This window comes from Perna viridis, chromosome 7 (genome assembly GCF_037379345.1).
Source record: "Perna viridis isolate PV_CMFRI_1.1 ecotype Kerala chromosome 7, ASM3737934v1, whole genome shotgun sequence".
Taxonomy (NCBI): domain Eukaryota; kingdom Metazoa; phylum Mollusca; class Bivalvia; order Mytilida; family Mytilidae; genus Perna; species Perna viridis.
In genome coordinates, this window is record NC_142451.1 from 31,819,042 (window position 1) to 31,839,933 (window position 20,892).

At 32.9% G+C, this 20,892-nt stretch overlaps 1 protein-coding gene and 2 long non-coding RNA genes across 8 annotated transcripts in view; 1 reads left to right on the plus strand and 2 right to left on the minus strand.

Moving 5' to 3' along the window:
- The window catches only part of LOC148612314 (sulfotransferase 1 family member D1-like), a 12,827-nt gene extending 4,207 nt beyond the window's left edge, over window positions 1-8,620 (plus strand). For all 6 annotated transcript variants that reach the window (XM_088593631.1, XM_088593628.1, XM_088593633.1 and 3 more), the window contains 5 exons: window positions 190-535; window positions 1,897-2,220; window positions 2,662-2,762; window positions 5,446-5,611; window positions 6,481-8,620. In XM_088593631.1, coding sequence (XP_088449757.1) covers window positions 202-535; window positions 1,897-2,220; window positions 2,662-2,762; window positions 5,446-5,611; window positions 6,481-6,590 — 1,035 coding nt within the window. In that variant the 5' untranslated portion in view covers window positions 190-201 and the 3' untranslated portion in view covers window positions 6,591-8,620. The remainder of the gene's footprint in view (window positions 1-189; window positions 536-1,896; window positions 2,221-2,661; window positions 2,763-5,445; window positions 5,612-6,480) is intronic.
- A 1,246-nt stretch (window positions 8,621-9,866) lies between these two features.
- Window positions 9,867-15,055, minus strand: LOC148612315 (uncharacterized). Its single transcript, XR_015924356.1, has 3 exons — window positions 14,912-15,055; window positions 13,800-13,949; window positions 9,867-12,173 (listed from the first exon to the last, which is right to left on the minus strand). It is a non-coding gene; the product is annotated as an uncharacterized LOC148612315 (long non-coding RNA).
- A 479-nt stretch (window positions 15,056-15,534) lies between these two features.
- LOC148612316 (uncharacterized) lies at window positions 15,535-18,087 on the minus strand. The gene is made up of 3 exons (XR_015924357.1): window positions 17,558-18,087; window positions 16,362-16,406; window positions 15,535-16,181 (listed from the first exon to the last, which is right to left on the minus strand). It is a non-coding gene; the product is annotated as an uncharacterized LOC148612316 (long non-coding RNA).
- Between the last annotated feature and the right edge of the window lie 2,805 nt (window positions 18,088-20,892).

Consider the following 20,892-nt stretch of genomic DNA (forward strand, 5'->3'; position numbering starts at 1 on the left):
TAAGATATGGATTTTGTAAATAAAGAACTAACAAAGACTCCTAAATCTTAATCTTTTCCTCCGTATAACTTCATCAAAGCTTTTAGCTTTAGTACTCTAAATACAAAGTGAGACATGTTATTGAAGTCCTATCATTTGTTAATGCATTTTATGTAGATAGTTTAAATACAAATATCATTTGTTTTGCAGGTCTGTAATATTATGATGTCGAATAACAATGCCGATCGGACCAACTCGATGAATGGGAACGAAATAAACCCACCAATGGAAGAGCTTGTATCTCATTTGGGGAAGGGTGCTCCTCCCGAATGTAATGCTCCAACGACTCTTGCAGGAGGATTTCAGCAGCCCCCGGGTATGGTGCTACCACCCGGAGTAATGTTAAAACCCCCTAAAGATAGGTTTCCAATATTTGATGGAATGAAGTTACCAACGTTCCCTTCACTTGTAAAGGATGCAGAGGGCAGATTTAACCAAATTAAAAACCTCAAAACCTGTCCTGATGATATTCTTCTTACAGCATATCCACGATCGGGTAGGTTTTTTGTATCACAATAGTAATATTTATCATGTCGTTTATAACTTTCCTTACCTACATCAATGTTTCTTTTTTGATAATTTAAGTTCCAGAAAGTAAAAAAAAAGTTTTTTTATTTTCATTGTATAATATTTAACTCATCAGAAAGGCAGTCAAAACTGGTTCGAGTCACTTTGAACGTTAACGATGGTTGAACATTTTGAACGATATATCTTTCCAGCTTAATTTTGTACGTTAACGATATTTTCGAATTATAAACGATGTATTCTTCTGGCAGAACATTGAAAGTTAACAAAAGTTTGACATTATGAACAATATATCCTTCCAGCTTAATTTTGTACCGTAACGATAGTTTCACAAAATGACCAATATATCCTTACAGCTTAACTTTGTAAGTTAACGATATTTTCACATTATGAACAATGTATTTCTCAAGCTTGATAACATTGTTTGCATTACTTCCTAAATGTATTGCAACTAAGTCCATGGAAATAAAGGGAAATCAACATTTAAAACCTTAATATAAAATTTATATACAAGACATAAAACGGAAAAGTACTCCAAAATGCAAAAAAAACCAAACAAACAAACAAAAACAAAACAAAACAGAAAACTACATTGTAATCGTACAAACGACCCTTACTCCGCAACACGGACCATGTGCTGCCCTAGTTGAGCGGCCTCTGCTTTGCAAGTTACGACCGACGAATATCAGAGCACACAGTATATTTATTTATTTTTTTATTTCAAATGGTTTGAATTCAAGAAGTACAAAAATATGTTGATAGTGAAAATGTTTATAAAGGTTTTCATTTTCATTTATGAGATTATATATGTATAAATGTACCGTGTCCGGTTGACGGTAAAATACTTCCAATGATATGCTTTATCAAGTCTTTTTTACTCGCAGATCTTTATCGGTTAATAATTTTGACTTTGTTGAAATCACATAGAATTATATGTTCACATTGTTCATGTCCTTACCTTACTTGTCATATCGATAAAATTTCAATTAATGCTTTTTTAAGGTTTCTTCTTCATTTTCGATTTGTTTTAATTAGATGCAATGACAAATATGTTTCACATACAATTTATACTAATCGAGCTTCATATGAAATGAACATGATTGTCACATGAAATTAACACTATTGTTACTTGAAATTCACTTAACACGAATTTCATATGCACAAAACATTTGAAATTCACGTGAAGGTTCGATTCGCTGGAATAACAGCGAATTCTGTCATATAGTTTATTTGCATAATTTAGACGAAAATCATGTGAAATTCGGGTGGAAATCATGAGAAATAATTGTGCCTGTGTATTATTTAGTAATAAAACAATATATGCATTTGTAGGCACACACTGGCTGTGGGAAATTCTTTTTATGTTAAAAAATGGGAAAGCTGAGTATACAAAGGAAGTGAAAGAAACCGCTTTTCTTGAATTCATTGAAGATTTTGAAAGCCTGAATCGAAAACCATCTCCACGTGTTATCAACACCCATGTTCCATATCGTTGGCTCCCAGCAGAACATAAACAAAATGGCGGGAAAATTGTTCACGCCTTTCGGAACCCTAAGGATGTGATGGTTTCCTCTTTTTTCTTTGCCAAGAGTGTGGAGCCGCATTTGAAGGAAATGCCCTGGCCAAAATATTTTCAGCTTATTATGAAGGATAAAGGTATTTGGTAAAACGTATTTGTAGAATAGGACTTTGTGCTGGTGGTGTTGCCATAGATTTCACAGCGGTACGAGGTCGAGTCCCGTGGAGGGAACGACCAAAAATTTGCATCGCAAATTTGACAGTTCTAACATCGTTGGGAATTTTTCAGACCTTTCTATACGTTTACATATCTTCCCTGTATCAATTTGATCCGATGGAGCAGTGTAGCGAATAGAGTCGTCACATTCTGAGACGTTTGTATATATATTCAAAAACCTTCTTGTATCTATATTCCCCTCTTTTTTTCTAGACATCTTGAGGTTCTTGACGCTTCTTGTCGCTTATAAGTAAACCGGTATTGCTTAAAAATTGAAAATTACTGAAAAGTATTTGTATAAATTTGATGTCCATGGAAACTTTTAGCTATTACAAAAATGTTAATTAATCAATTATTTACAGAACCGATGTATGGAGGATGGTTCAACTATGAAAAAGAAATGGAAGAAGCACGGAAAGAAAACAATGCAATTATTTCTTTATGCTATGAGGAATTGAAACGGGTAAATTTTCTTTGTATCAATTACGGAACTATTAAGTGGCTCATCGGTTTTCAAAGACCCCGATGTAGCAAAAACATTGTCTACTATACATGACAAGTATGTTGTCGTATCAGCAGACAAAGCACAAAACAACATTTTTTGTCTGCAAAAAGGTTTACATCCAATGTTTATTATCAGAGGTAGACGTAGAAAATAATAGCAGTGATAAGACCTATACTGCTACCACACTCTCCAAAGAAGAGATTGTGGAAAACCATAAATCTGTGCTATCCTCTTTTGGTCTCTCTACCAAGGACGATGATTGTGATTTACCGTCTATGTACTGGATTCCTAAACTCCACAAGAATCCATACGAACAACGTTTCATAGCTAGATCTGCAAAATGCGCCACCAAACCTCTTTCACAACTTATAAATTCTATACTCACAACTGTCAAAGAGGGTCTGCAGTCCTACCACAACACTTGTTACTCCCGTTGTGGTATTAATTCAATGTGGATCCTGAAAAATTCGAAAGATCTTTCGGAGACAATCAGTTCAAGACTATTATCTGAATATAATAGCATTAAAACCTATGATTTTTCAACACTGTATACTTCTATTCCCCATACTCAATTATAATCCCGACTTAAAAAAAATTATACATCGTTGTTTTTTTTTTTCAAAAAAAGACGGTACACCTAGATACAAATATATAGTTCTTGGTAGAGATTCCTCATACTTTGTAAAAAATAATTCCAAATCATCTTTCAAATATACAGAGGAAGATGTTTACAAAATGCTGGAATTTTTAATCGACAACATGTTTGTCCAGTGTGGTGGACGTGTTTTTCAACAAACGGTCGGCATTCCAATGGGAACAAATTGTGCTCCTTTACTAGCTGACCTATTCCTTCACTCTTATGAGGCTGACTTTATAGCTGATCTGATCAGAAAGAAAGAATATCGTTTGGCTAGATCCTTCAATCTCAGTTTCCGCTATATAGATGACGTATTATCTTTAAATAATCCTAATTTCGGGGATTTGATACATTGCGTCTACCCCAAAGAACTTGAGATAAAGGATACTACAGACACTGTGAAGTCAGCCTCAAATCTTGACCTACACTTAGAAATCGATGGTAAAGGAAAACTATTGGCCAAACTTTACGACATACGTGATGACTTTTCATTCAAAATTGTCAACTTTCCATTCATCTGTGGAAACATCCCTTCAGCACCTACGTATGGAGTGTTCATATCACAACTCACACGTTATGCCAGAGCTTGCCGAAACTACGCAGACCACAGAAGTTTTATGGTCGTCATCTTCAACTCGTGGATCGTTATGGTGTATCCATCTGCACCATGAAAACTGATTTATTCAACGCGTCATAGGTTTCCTTTCCTCGTTTGTCTACTCCGGACTTGACTTTTTCTGAGCAACTCGGCGGGTGTTTCTAGAAAAGCAGAAGACGCTTACCCTACCGGTGCACCTGGTCCATACTCCCAGTTTTTAGTAGAGTCCGAGTTGCTCATTTGCTTTTGTTACTTTGTATGTATGATTTTAGTTACTTTATGTTCTTTGTTGTGTATGTCTGTTTTTCATGTCTGGTCTTTGTCCCTGGATTGCATTCTTTTGATTACCGTTATACCCTTGGTTCCTTTGATTACTCTAAGTCATTCTTTTTTTCGAGAAAAGTAACCTTGGTTAAGTTCATATTAGCTAGTGGAAAAGAAGTATACTATGACACCAAGTGTCTTCCGGGAGTGATCAATGACAACTAACTGCCAATGTCTTTGTTCTTAAGTAGAAAAGTCATTCCTCAAAGTATTATAAGAATAATCTGTGTGTAAGATAGATTTGATAGAATCAAAATTTAAAAAGTATGTGTGATCTTGAACTTTGCAATACATTTTTGTTGCTCCAGGTCATGGAAGTCATTCTAAGCTTATCTAGAAATACTTGCAAACGACGCCAAAACTACTGAGACAAAGATGTTTCGACTATAGTTTAAGGTCTAAATATAGAACAATCTACTGTCGTCATCAAGACCTGACTTGCCAATGTAAAATGTCATTGTGTTATATGATCACTGACTGTCATAAATAGTTTCCCTCCAACGGACTTCGTCTTCAATGAACAGCTTGAATGGTGCCTTTTAAAAAAAGAAGCAGGGAGTACTTACTTTTAACCGGAGCACCTTAGTTCAGCCCAGTTTACTTTTTTGCAGTATGTTTTGTTCTTCATGTGTTGTTATCTTGGTGATGCCAGATTTGTGGTATCAAAGGATTTTCTTTCGTTTGCACTTTCGATAGTCTCTTTTTTCCTTTTTTCTGACCATTTATAACATTTGTAACTACTAGCATTTTCGCTTGTTATGGATTGCTTTGTCTGTTTATCTTTACATCACATGAAATAATCAGTTTTTTTTCATTTCTATATTGTTATTTGTATGTTTGTTGTTTTGTTTTGTTTATATTTTGTTTTTCCTTTGTTTTTGTTTGTTTGTTTTATTGATCTTGTTGCCTATTTAATATAAGTTTTAAACACTTTTATCTCGTTCTTTTTCTTCTTTTTTTTCGTCCATGAAAAAAAAAACATTCTAGTCGCAGCGTCAATAATAACAGTGTTGTCGTATTTCTAGAATGTGTTTTCAAGTATGACTTTTCACGAACATCATTGTATATCTTGTGTTTTACAGAATCCTACAGTCGAGATCAAACGATTAGCAGATTTTCTAGGTGTAGTTGTCTCTACGGATCTAATAAAGGAAATAGCAGACAAATGTTCATTTGGAAATTTGAAAAATGCTGATGAAACACTCAAGGATACAGAATTAACGAAAGATTTTAAACATTACAGGAAAGGTAACCAGATGTTTATGAAGTAACTTAAGTGACAGTCTCTGTAAGAACCAGGCAGTGGCTCAAAGATGATATAAAAAAACAATTTTTAAACTTTAATTTGGCTATTTGCACAATGAGAATCAGTATAAAAACACAAGAATTTCTATATCATTTTGGTAAATTAAATTAAAATTTCATTCAAGTGCATTGAAAATGAACATTTCGAGGGTACATAACTCTGTCAAAAACCTCATTGTTCCATCATTCCATTGAGAAATATCTGAGCTAAACCAGTGATGCAGAGATCAAATAGTGGTATTTTCAAATAGAGAAAGCATCCTTGTGCGAAATTATATTGCCAGGATAATGGGGTTTTGACGCGCATATGTGGTTCTTATTTTTTTATTTTTCCCATTTTGCCTGATTTTTACAAAAACTTACGCTTAAAGAGCAAATGCAAATTAAAAATGAAAAGCTAGCGTAAACTGTTGACAGCAATTAACGAGTCAAACTATTGAATTAAATCAGGCTCGTTTCTACTAGACTACTAAGGCTGACATGATTTAAGGAAGTAAATACGATAGCAGACAAGAAATGACATCTACGTCAATTTCTGGAATAGTTTAATTAAAAAATCATTATAATAACTGATTATAATACTCTCTTATATTAATCGTTCGAAGAAACTGCAAGTTTTGTTGAAATGTTCATATTAGTTAGTTCGTGGACCATCATGGTATTTGAAAGTGGGTTACTTCGGAGCATTACTTATTTACAGAATTCCGATCTGCACCAGTAATCGGTCCATTATTACTTTAATTGCACGGACCTTCAATAAAAATAATTTCTTTTTTTTTTACATTTTACTGATAGGTATTTCAATATTTCAGGTGAAACGGGAGATTGGAGAAATTATTTTACAGATGAGCAGAATGAGCAATTTGATGCAGTGTATAACGAAGAAATGAAAAACTCGAAGTTAAAAGTTCAATTTGGATAAATGTCATCATTTGCGATTTTATAAATCAATGTTTTATTTCGTTGTTATCATTGTAAATATAATTATTGGTATTCACATTTCTAAGTATCTTATTTAAGATCATTGTTTTAATACTATTATTATAATATGAGTATTTGTATTATTTTGGTGTACATGTACCATTACAGATTACTTATTGCTCTTTTGATTCCTTGTATTGTACACGGTAGAAGCTTTTGTTGATGGATTTGACTTCCGATTTCGATAGTTTTGGTTTTGAGTACTACTTGTATACAATCTTTGTATTTAGATCTTCTAATATATTTGATTCTAATTATATTGATGAGAGGTTGTTCATTGAAACACGTGTACAGCATATCGTAATTTGCAATATATGATGAAATCTGTCTAAACCGAATCTCTTTCGGACTTTGTTCGGTTTAGAAAGGAATTCGGTTTACCCATGTTAGAAATACATTAAAATTGACATGAAAGGACTTCAAAAAGTATCCTGTCTAGACAAGTTTTCGGATTATTCACTGTATATTGTACTTGTATCAGTCAAAAATAGTACGGTATACTATTGAAGTTATGTAAATATGTTTATGGTACAAACACGTCTAATGAGTAATGTTTAAGCCAAATTTCATATGCATTGAACTATGTTTTACGTTAATTGCTAATTGTTAAAAAAAGCAAGGAAGTATGGAAGGTTCTCATATCAAATATGTCACACAACATCAAGTGGATAAATTATTAGTGGCTAAAGAAACGCCAACATTATATCTCCGAACTTAGTAGTCATTCTTCAACATTGACTACTCTTAAACAGATGATATGCAATGAATAAGCATTCTGCATCATGCAAAAACCTCTTTTCATGCTATAGGGGAAAATTTTTTATTTTATTCTATTTTATCCATGGATTGTTTTCATATATTTTTGTATTTACAAATACATTTTCTCGGTTTAGTGGTGTAGACTATTCAATTATTTATCCAATAATGCCATATTAGTAACGTGTTCGTCGTGCAATAATTTATAATATCAAATTTATTCGACTTTCTATTGAAAGTTCGAAAACCTCATTTTAGTAGTTTTTTGATAAATTTTGACTATGAGAAGCACAATAGATCAACAAAGGAACCTAAAATTATTAATTGTGATACTATTAACATAAAATACCAAATATTTTTTTTAAAGAAGCACAAGTATTCCAGAGGTTTTGCCTTAGTTAAATATGCAAATTGCAAATTTCAGTGATTTTTTTTCGGCAGAGTAGGGGTATATGTTTTGTATTTAATATATATATATATATATATATATATATATATAGAGAGAGAGAGAGAGAGAGAGAGAGAGAGAGAGAGAGAGAGAGAGAGGTCTGAAAAATTCCCAACGATGTTAGAACTGTCAAATTTAGACAGTTTATGCTCATCTAAATGAACTGTGCCGTGCTACCATACATCGTGTACTAAGTTACAGCCCTAAATTAATCCTACGAGGAGGAATGACCCGGCCAGCGAAAGCTATATTTTTATAGCCTAGCTGGCCGAGTGGTCTAGGGCGCTGGACTTTGTGCAGGCGGTGTTGCCATAGATGTCACAGCGGTACGAGTTCGAGTCCCGCGGAGGGAACGACCAAAAATTTGCATCGCAAATTTGACAGTTCTAACATCGTTGGGAATTTTTCAGACCTTTCTATACGTTTACATATCTTCCCTGTATCAATTTGATCCGATGGAGCAGTGTAGTGAATAGAGTCGTCACATTCTGAGACGTTGTATATATACAAGGTGGAACGTTACAAAATCGGTTATCTACTTACATTTTTAGTCATACTGATATGAGTCACGTTTAAACCAAGTGACATTGTATTAGTATGATATGATAGTAAAACAATTGGGGTATATATGTTGCCAATCTGAACTTATAACTGATAATTATGTATAAAGATATCGCATATTTATTATTTTATTAGATGACTCTCAATTTGTGTGGGTGTTTCTAATCATGATTTCTAATTTCATTATTAAATAGATCAAAATTAAATACAGTGGATTACACCATACATTCTTGTACCAAAGTGTGTCTAGAAAAGTTTGAGATGACTTTTATATTTGTTTGACCTTCAAGGGACTTGATAAGAAAGTTGGAATACACTCCATATACCTCCCAAAAAATGGTCTAAATTTTAATGTTTGAAGTTAGACAAAACGGCGATAAAAATTGATATGAAATGGCGTTATATGCACTTTAATCGTATGATCACCACTTAGTAAACAAAACATATTGTTTAAAACTTTATGATGACTGATGTATTGTAAAAATGAGCTTTCTGCGTGTATTGTCTACTATAACGAAAATAGATATGGTAAATATAAAAAAACTGGAGGCGAAAACGAAACAAGACATATAGAGGCTAGAAATTCCCAGTTTGATTTGTTTGATCAGATACACAATGATCAGTTATGTTATTTTTCTATATGTTATTTCTACATTAAACTTAATCACTGAGGGTTACAAACATTCATGGATACCAAGTTCCGCTGTTTGAACAAATTGTGTTATTCCTTTCGAATATTGAATTCATGGGTTTGTGTTCATTCGTTGACAAATACAACTATAAATAGTATTAACTTTCTGTTAACGCCATATACCATAGAATAATCCCTAATGCATTATGCATTAACACAAATCGTTTATTTGATTAATTCTTCAACATTAAAGCAAGTGAGTAATTTTGGTGTATAAATTAAATCAAAAATAATTTTTGTACTTTTTTAAATTGATGTTTTAATCCACATTCACAAAATAGTTATTACTACAGAAGTTTAATTGTCATCTTCATGAACTCATGGATCGTTACAGTGTATCCATCTGCACCATGGGGACTGATGTGTTCAACGTGTCTTGACTTTTTATGAGCAACTCGGTAGGTAAATGCTTATCCTACCAGTGCACCTGATCCATGCATGCTCCCAACTTTTTAATGGGTTCCGATTTGCTCATTTTCTTTTGTTGCTTTTTATGTATTATTTTGGTTATCTTATGTTCTTTGTTGTATGTGTCTGAATTCCGTCTGGTCTTTGTTCCTGGATTACATTCATTTGATTTCCGCTAGAAATTTGGCTCCCTTGATTTTTCTTTCTGTTTCCCATAGAAATCTCCTATCCTATTTCTCATCCTCAATATATCATTTAATTTTAAATTTACTCAATACAAGTACTGAATATATTTATTGAAAACCAACGCATTCATACTTTGTATAAAAACTTAAACATGTAGAACTGAAATTACCAAAATTTTGTTATAAGTCATACACACTTGTGACTATACGTTTATTGTGAAATTCTTAGTAGCTTAGGTTATAAGTAATTGCAAAATGCGTGCTTTCTATGTCGCATTATTTGTGGAAAAGTCACCTTCTACACTAAATAAGTATTGCTGACTACATTTACATACCATGTGTAATCGAATCTTTCATAAAACGACTTAAAGAAAGATTATTTGAACACAAATTTCAAATTTTCATTTTATATATGGACATTAAAGAGTGCCTTTATATAATACTAGTATTCTGGTCTCATATTCCATGTAAACCCTCTATATTCCCTTTGCCTACTAATCAGGGAAATCAAATGAAACCCTGACCAGGATATTAATTAATTTTGTATAAAATATTATTTTGTTCCATAAAAAAGTGCGTCTTATAGAACCAACATCATCACATAAAATGTGCTATTACAACATACGGAATCATTGTATACAATTAATATACTATATCAAATACTACATCAGATATGCGGAGCATGACAAAACGATATTATATATATAAGCATGAACTTCGAACTTTCTCTGCTTGGTACAAATAATTACCAAAATTATTCAATTCCTGAACATTACGTACTGACAAGAATTGAAACAATTTATATGCTGATGGGTTTTTATAATTAGATGGCTTAACATATTTAAGACGAATAGATCTAGTTTAGCCATTATCCCCCGTGGTGTAATGACACTCTCATTTAATGTTGAAGATGTTGAAGAATTTGCTTTCTCTTTAGAAAATATAGGGATGTCCAAAGCCCAAAAAATATTATCAAACTTAAATAACCTTCTCGTATTTACACATGATAACCTTTGGTATTCATTTATTGAACAAACTGAAATGTAAAAGTGTGTCCACTTATTGAAAATTACAAACAAAAAATAAGTAATTACATAGTATTTAATTATTTTTAGTACTTGAAATTGGTAGAATTGCATGGTTTATAAACTCTACGCTACGACAATGTCTGAATTAAAGTTGTGAACCTTGAATAGCTGAGAAAAAGTCTTTGTATTACATATTTTGGTCCATGTCTGGTCTTTGTCCCTGGATTACATTCATTTGATTACCGCTATAACCTTGGTTCCCTTGATTACTCTTTCAGTATTATTTTTATAGAAAAGTTTCAAAATACCTACCAAATATTGTGCTATGAAAGCTATCCAAACCAAACACTGGATACTGTGGAAACCTGTCTTTACTACACATTGTTTAAAATCTCTTTTTAGCATTATAAGCTTGCAAAATTCGTTACAATATAGAAATGATGGTAATAGGTTTTGTTTTTAAGGGTGTGTGTTATTAAAGCACCAATTTATTCATTAAATTTTATTACTTACGTTTCCTTGTAGGAAATACAAATGAAATCACAATATTGATTTATTAAGTACATGCTATATGGCCGGCATATGTAATAATTTACCAGAGACTCATATTTTGGTATGCGTTGTACAAAGGCATAGCATGTTCTCACTTTAAACATCCACTAAATGGACACTAGTACCACGTAATGAATCAATGAGACATATGTTATCAAAACTAACCAAAAATACTTAATTTAGTAATAGTTGGGCCGTGTCTTGAAACCATCAGGTCTTAGTCCGACTTGTCACATAAATATATTTTTAATATTCTCTGTATATCGAAATGTTTGCCACTGCAATGTTTCAAAACATTACACATCAGTTTATTTCATTTTCAAATGTTTTTAACCTCCAAAAAATATGATATTTGTCATGAAACAGATAAAAAAGTTTATCAGCAGGTATGTCAACTTGTCTACTTTAGTTGAAATACAACGCAATAATGCAACGTACATTCAAGCTAATTATAATGTATAACAGATCATAGTTTCCATATATACATTTAACAACAAAACAGTTAGCTAAAAAAATTTGGACAATAAATGCAAAGATTTATTTTATATTACATATGTTTTTAAACATTTCTGGACAAGATAAAAAGAAATGTTCAATATTTTTTTTACTAATATGCGATATTAGATTTTTTAAAAGTAGAATGCAACTTACAGCTTATATGAATCTTAAGGAGGTAGACATAGGGTAAAAGGACTTAACTCTTGAAATCAGTGATATGCTTGTATCATATTCAATTTCACTAAAACTTCAACTTTATTTCAAATGAAAATATTACTTCTAACATCTTCCAACCAATCACATCGAAAAATCCAAAGTTAGTCATCGCAATTTCATTTAATCTGTCTTACTTGTCTTGCTAGTCCACAAACTGTATGTTACTTTCTTTGACGTAAGTCTAAAATAAATGTGATAAATACATTTAGACATTTGCGAGCCCTTGACTTCCGATTTCCTTTCAAATCATACATAAATATAAATTTCCATACGTGCTGTTAATTAAGATTATCAGATACTAAAAGTAGGAATGTTATCAAGAGATATGTGACTGTGTTGTATTCAATATATAAAGTGGCACATAGCTTGGTACGACAACAGAGTTAGTGAATTTGTTTTTACAGGATGGACGCTATATTAATGTTTGACACATTTTTAGTTTTTTTGTTATATGCTGGCATTTGACATATTGAAAAAAATTATATCAAAGTGCAAATGTGACAAAATATTTCATGAAATGTTTTTTTTTTATTATTTTGGAAAGGTTTATGGTTCTATAAAAATATCTACAAATTATAAGTTTCAAGTTAACAAACAATGTATTTTCTGCCCTTTATGTCCCCTTTAATTTCATAATTTAGATGAATCATAGAAAATCATGTGCATTTAAAATGTTCCAAAATACAAGCATAATCTACAATACACTTTCCTCAAATTAATAATGCAAAGCTACACTATCAAATCTTACACCAAGTTGGAATAGAGTTATTCGTTTAAATTAAACACACTGAATAGGTAGTAGTTCTTAGGTATCTGTTGCTTAGTTCAGTGGTTTAATTATCCCTAAAGCACCAAAATGAGTCAGGATAGGTACTTTGTATATGATGTTCATGCTGATCCATGACAGGTACTTACCTTATTTTCAAGAAACTTCATACCTATGAATATGTAGGGTCAATGGGATCTTCAAATTAATTACAATAAACTGTTCACATAATATGTAAACCAAATCCAGCCCTTTTAAAATGGGATATTTTGTACTAAGTCTGTAAAATGTATATATTTCAATTTTTGATATCTGACAATATCTTAACATTACTGATGCTTTCAGAAAAAAAAACTTTGTGATTTAATTTTATACATTTCCATGACAAGACTCAAGTCCTAAGTGTCCGACTATGGACGCCGAAGATGTCGAAGTAGACGACTGCGTCATACCATAACATAATAGCAAAAGTCGCTATGTGGAATTTTTAACTCTTATATTGAAAGTGTTACCTTAGCCTGCATCCTCTTTTACAATTATATATGTTATTGTAAATGATAATTTATAGTAAGGTCGTGTATTACCTCTCATCGATTGAGGGTTAAAAAAAACAATTATTAAAACGATTATTTTAAACAATTTAAAAACTATTAAAAAATATTTAGCCAGATGGTTACAATGTAACCCAGGCAAATGTAAACAAGACAATCAACATGTCTAAAGTACAAATAGGAATATGAATTAAAGTGGACTGGTTAGCTAATCAAATTCAGTTATTTTCAAATTGAAAATTAAGCACTGGATATTGACTTTAAAATATTACTTCATATAACCCCAGTGCCACAAAACTTGAAAAACACTTAAGTCTGAGAACATTCTTCACTTCAATGGTAAATTTGAACAGTCTTTGAAATTAATGACGTCGCAAAGAGTTAAGAATAATCTCATATCTTTAACCTTAATTACATTTTCTTTGGATAACTGTGAGAATTATAAATTATTAACAATCCATTTTAATAGTGGCGGATAAAACTAGCCTACCTTGAGTATGAGTTTTCGAAACTGAATAAGTATATTCCTAATTGGCTTGCAGTGAATTCACCTTTAACGTTCATCTCATGTTTATGATAATCCACTTTAAATGGTGGCAGTATAACTGTACTACTGATGATGAATACTAAATACAACATCCTAAAATAAATGGCAACATTTTTATATATGAATTGGATTCAAGATAAATCAGAAAAAAGTGTATTTCAATTTCTAAATGTAACCTAACAAAGGACTGTTCTTACATAAATTATACAATAATTTAATGTATTATCGTGAAACAATCCTAGTTTCGGCATTTGATACATCGCATCTACCTATAGAACTTAAGTTAAGGATACTTTAAACACCGTGAAGTCAACCTCATATCTGGATTTACACTTAGAGATCGGTGGTAAAGGAAAACTATTGATCAACCTTGACGACAAACGTGCTGACTTTTCATTCAGAATTGTCAACTTTCCTTTCACCTGTGGCAACATCCCTTAAGCACCTGCGTATGGAGTGTTCATATCACAACTCATACGTTATGCCGTAACTACGCGAACTTTTTGTATCTCGCTAGACTTCTTACAATTAGGCATCTAGAACAGGGTTATGTTGCTATAAGATTGAAGTCATCACTACAGAAGTTTTATGGTCGTCATCATGAACTCGGGGATCGTTACGGTGTATCCAACTGCACCATGAAAACTGACTTGTTCAACGTGTCATAGTTTTCCTTCCTCTTTCGTCTACCCTGGAGTTGACTTTTTATGAGCAACTCGGTGGGTTTTTCTAGAAAAGCATAGGACGATTACCCTTCCGGCACATGCTCCCAGGTTTTACTGGAGTCCGAGTTGATCGTTTACTTTTTTTACTTTGTATATATTATTTAAGTTACTTAATGTTCTTTGTCGTGTTTGTCTGTTTTCGATGTCTGTTCTTTGTCCCTGGATTACAATCTTTTGATTTCCGCTAGAATCTTGGTTCCCTTGATTACTCAAATTATGGTTTTTCTTTTGTTCTACATTTCAAAGGTCAGGTTTGTAGGTTTTAATATTAGATTTTGTAACAATCATAGTAATAGCATAGTCTATTTGTTAGGTCTTTGCCCGATATACCTTAGGGTATGAGCTGAACTTCCAGAAGAGTTCAGTGTTTTCACAATCCACAAGAACTCGTGCAGTAAACTGTTTTCCTGGTTTTATCCAAATTTCATTCTTGCAATTCATTTGACCTTTTCAAGGTTGCTATTAAAACACTAGTAGTCAAACTGCAAAAATATGTATAATCATTAACAAAACTGTATAAATAAGGTGAACCGTGTCTAAACCAAATCACGAATAATCCAAAACCCTGTCTAAACAAGTCTACTAAAAGGAGTGTATGAGCGAACATCTATTTAAAGTCGAAATGTGTGCAATCAAAATATGTCCAGTGCACAATATAAAGTGTATATAAAACATCAAATTTAAAGCATTAAATTAGAAATGTATTTTGCAATAAATCTTCTTCTGTTGTTTTATTTTTGTTTGTGTGTTTGTTTTTTTCTTTTTTGTTTGTATTGTAGTTGTCCTTACGTTAGAAAGCACATTTTCAAAGTTGAAAGATTGACAAACCTCATATCGAGAGATCAACACGGAAATCGCATCATCCTGTGCTTGCTTGTGTCTGTAGCTCAGTGATGGTACAAATGGTAAGGTCTGTACATTTAACTTATCAATATCTGATTGTAATTGTTCCATTTGCTTGCTGAATAATAAACATCCTGTTGAAAAGTTTTCAATTGCTGTTCACACCTGTTCGGATTCTCGACGTCTCTTCCTAGGTCTTCTCGAATCTTACTGAATTCCATCATCTGAATTGATTCTTGTTCCTTAATCCTTTGAATGAGTTCTTTAACATGTTTGTCGATGAATTGTTTCAGTCGTTTCCCTTCATCTGTTATGGAACAAATAGCAGTTTCCACTTCCTGTTGGAAGGTATGAGTACTTTTCTTAAGTATTTCTATGTTTGACAGTATACATTTAATTTTTTTTTTCGATCGTTTCAATTCAGTTTTTACGTAAATTTGAAGCATATTCTTTTAATTCCGACAACTTATGTCCGTTATGTGATTGAACGGCGCACATTTTGCAAACTTGGATTTCGCATTGCAAACTTTGAAAAATGAATAATTAATTATGTTGTTTACAATGTATCATTACTCTCTTGTTGATTTCTTCATCAGTCAGATATGTGTGTGACTTTGCCAACTTTGATCTTTGGTGTCCAACTTTACAGTTATGACAAAAAAGTTGTTCACACTGTTAACAGAGCTACATGCCTGTGGCTCTGACACAAATCTCGCAGGTTTTAGAGGCTGACTGGGCCATGTCTTATTTAATTAACCTGCAAAGATGATATAGACAGTTAAAACTACGTTAGAAAACTCTATGTAGTATATCAAATTCCATCACGAGAATGATTTTGGATACTAGAAGTTTAACATTATACAAATAATAGTAATTTGATGTTGTTTGATTAAGGAAAAATCTGTTCAAGCTTAAAAGGTATGCAGATCATACTTACATGTTACATATATCAATAGTCAAAATGAGCAAGGAAATGGTGCACCTACAATTGGAAGATAAAGCGTTTGCTAGAAAATAAATATTGAGAGATGCAGGTTTAAACCAAAAATATTTTAACAGATGCTTTTTGCTGTTTTAACGAAAAGTTATGTGTTCAATTGACCTGAAAACGTTACGTGAGAATGTAAACAGATGAAGTAAAAATATGAAGGTCTCTATCTTTGTTTGATAGGAAGTTGTGTGCATTAAATTATGGAAGGGAAAGATAATCAATTAGAAATGTGATCCACGAATTCAAGAAATATTATAAAACATGAAGGTAAAACTACAACAGTTACAATATCAGAAGTGTTGAGGTCTGTTCGGAAAACACAAATACTTATTTATTGAATAAATTTGTGATCCACTGGTTGCAATGTTTGCCAAATGTCTTATGATTATACGAAAGAAACCAAATCAATCAAAATTGGCATTCATTTAGGGGCTGTGTTTCTTAAAATAATCAAGCATTTTTTATGTGACGTTTGGTAACACATTACAAAATTACCAAATGCAAAATATGTTTAGTCATTAAATGTATTGCTTAGAATGCAAGGTAAGTGGTATTTTTCATCGCATTTTGTTATCATTATTTGTAAATATCTAAATTTATACCATTGGAATCATATGACTTGTGTGTGACCTTTTCTGGTTACTGATTCGCTTCTTAGTTACTTCTGTAAGTGCTACGACTCTTTGAAGTTTAAATTTAACAACATCGCCTCTTTTAGTGGCATGCTGAGTGGAACTTTTCAATTCTGAATCATTAATGTTAAATCAAAAATCATCTAAATGCTTGTTCAAAACTTCAGCTATCTTCACTGGTCCTCTATAGATTTAGTGTGATGTTCCTTAAAATAATCCCATATGTGTTCTTGAATGTTTTACTAACTTGTCTATTTCTTAATTATTACACATTTTTTTAATTAGTTTTCATTTCTTTGTACTGTAACAGTGTTCTCTTTATTGCATTTCTTTTCCATAAACCCGTGACAATTATAATTAGATGTTATTTATAGCTACAAATCTTTCAAATGTTTAATAGGTAATTCTCACCAAGGACGGTATCGAGCCAGGATGTAAAAGGTCAAGGATTGTGCATGGGGCTAGCAACCCAAGAACCACGCTACAGAAAAGGAAACAGCAAATACTCACGTAATTCCTTTGATGGCTTCATTTTGACTTAGCAGGTGGAAATTATCAGGGACACTCAAATTGTCTTCAGGATATATCATACTGTTCTCTGAACAAGCAAACGACAAAGACAACTATCGCAATTCTAACTAAAAAAATCCCTCATAGAAGGCCATCCTGTCAATGAACGAATTATAGTAGTAAAATTTATGTCAAAGGTACAGAAAGTTAAAGTTATCCAAATGTTATGTCTATATTTAATTGAAGGATGAAGAAAGTTAAATGGTTTACAGATAGCCGAATTTCCATCTTTTTAATTGTCGTGAGTTGTATGAACGCCGAAGTTGAAAAAGATGATACTGGTAAAGATATCATAATAGGAAGAAAGAATTTGTGATATCATCAAGAATCAAGATTCTTTGTCGACATTTGCTTACACATCAACCTTGTCATAGACGGCACATTAGCAGTCCCTCAAAAATACATCCACAAAGCAACCTGGGTCTTTCCAGATATGTCGATGAAGGTGAAACAGCAATTTTTCGTTCTGGTAGAACTTCAAAAACAAACTAAAAAACATAATAAACATAATGAACAGTATCCAGACGATGATGAAGATGAATTGAAGACGTGATAGTTTATCAAAGCGCATAGTTTCCGATCGCAAAGATCCAATTTAAACAGGCCAAAAAGAGCACAAAACTACGGATCGATCTTTGGAAGGATGTAATGAGAAAAACAAGACAGGGTATAGGAGGAATTACATTAACCAGCTATAGCTGTGGAAGCAGAAAAGGCCGTTGCAAGGAATAACATCAATACTCTTAATAACATCACACGGCAGGTGACGGGTAGAGCAAACCGGTAAAGAAAAAGAAGTCAATTTTTAAAATAGTGAAATTTGATCAACATATTGGAAAAGTAATCAAGGGAACCAAGATTCTAGCGGAAAGCAAAAGAATGTAATCCAGGGACAAAGGTCAGACATGGAAGGAGTAATCAAGGGAAAGGGAACCAAGGTTATAGCGGTAATCAAAAGAATGTAATCCAGGGACAAAGATCAGACATGGAAAACGGACATACACAAAAAAGAACACAAAGATACTAAAATCATACATACAAAGTAACAAAAGTAAATGAGCAACTCGGACTCCACTAAAAACTGGGAGCATGGACCAGGTGCACCGGTAGGGTAAGCGTCCTCTGCTTTTCTAGAAACACCCGCCGAGTTGCTCATAAAAAGTCAAGTACGGGTTAGACAAACGAGGAAAGGAAAACTACGACCCGTTGAATAAATCAGTTTTCATGGTGCTGATGGATACACCATAACGATCCACGAGTTCATGATGACGACCATAAAACTTCTGTAGTGATGACTTCAATCTTGTAACAACATAACCCTGTTCCAGAAGCCTATTTGTTAGAGTTCTAGCGCGATACAAAGAGTCTGCGTAGTTTCGGCAAGCTCTTGCATAACGTATGAGTTGTGATATGAACACTCCATACGCAGGAGCCAAAGGGATGTTGCCACAGATGAAAGGAAAGTTGACAATTCTGAATGAAAGTCAACACGTTTGTCGTCAAGTTTGGTCAATAGTTTTCCTTTACCATCGATTTCTAAGTGTAGGTCAAGATATGAGGCTGACTTCACAGTGTCTGTAGTATTCTTAATCTCAAGTTCTTTTGGGAAGATGCGATGTATCAAATCCCCGAAATTAGGATTGTTTAAAGATAATACGTCATCTATATAGCGGAAACTGAGATTGAAGGATCTAGCCAAACTATATTCTTTCTTTCTGATCAGATCAGCTATAAAGTCAGCCTCATAAGAGTGAAGGAATAGGTCAGCAAGTAAAGGAGCACAATTTGTTCGCATTGGAATGCCGACCGTTTTTTTGAGAAAAAAAACACGTCCACCACACTGGACAAACATGTTGTCGATTAAAAATTCCAGCATTTTGTAAACATTTTCCTCTGTATATTTGGGAGATGATTTGGAATTATTTCTTACAAAGTATGAGGAATCTCTACCAAGAACTATATATTTGTATCTAGGTGTACCATCTTTTTTGGAAAAACAACGATGTATAATGTTTTTAAGTCGGGATTTTAACTGAGTATGGGGAATAGAAGTATACAGTGTTGAAAAATCATAGGTTTTAATGCTATTATATTCAGATAATAGTCTTAGGAAAACAGACAACCACAACAAAGAACATAAAGTAAATAAAATAATACATACAAAGTAACAAAAGTAAATGCGCAACTCGGACTCCAAAGATATTAATGTTCACCTTGCTGGCAGCTTTAATGGAGAGTACATACATGTATCGGAATCTCCCAACTTACCACCAGAAGAAGGATTGATGTTCAAATTGAACATAAAACGATAATAAAAACATAAAGGCGCATCGCAAAATCAGGAATGGAAAAGCATGAAGACCAAATCACATTCCACCTTGGGTATTGAAAGTGAACGCAGAATTTACATTTGATGCCCTGCAAGTCCTGTTCAGAAACATCTGGGAAACAGAAAAGATACCTGAAGAATTGAAAGAAGGTTCATGTACTGACCAAATCCTACGCTTCATATCACATTTGAGTGGCAACAATTGCTGAAGACAGATTCATAAAATTTGATGACTAGAAAAGATCATAAACACAGAACTTTGTGAACGCAACGACCCAATTTCAGTCATTTGAACCATAAAATACGTACGTGGCGGTGGCTTGGACACATACTGCGACGGACATTCGGAGAGTAACATCACCAAACAAGCTCTGGATTTGAACCTTAAAAAGCAAAAAGCAAGAGAAAAGTGGACGATTGACAAAACACCTAGAGGCAAACCTTTGACCCTAAACTGAGAACATGCCAGCTGACATGGGACAGAAATCCGCCAAGGAAAGGGACAGGTGGAGGAGTGAAATATGGAGGCCCTATGACGGTATTGACTCAAACATATCTCAAAGTATATTCAATATTTCTAATGAAATTTGAAGGGAGAGTTAAGGATAACAACGGTTTAAACTCTAGCGACCGAAGCAAAACAAATAGACAGAATAAATGAACAACACAACAAAAGAAAACACAGAAAGATAAAATTAAACAAGCAACCAAGGTTGATGCATGGAATTGGAGTTGTTGCACCTTTAAGGTAAACTTTAAATTGAATGTTTCCTTTCCTACACAATAAAAGTGTTGTGAAAAAAAGCGCATAGTATTCATTGACCTATTTTCAATCAATTTTGAATGTGAAAAAATAACTATGAAAAGCATTTATAAAAAAAGGTTTTAAAGGTGGAACGATGATAAACCAACTGTCTATTGATTTACCTAGTTATTGATATTAACA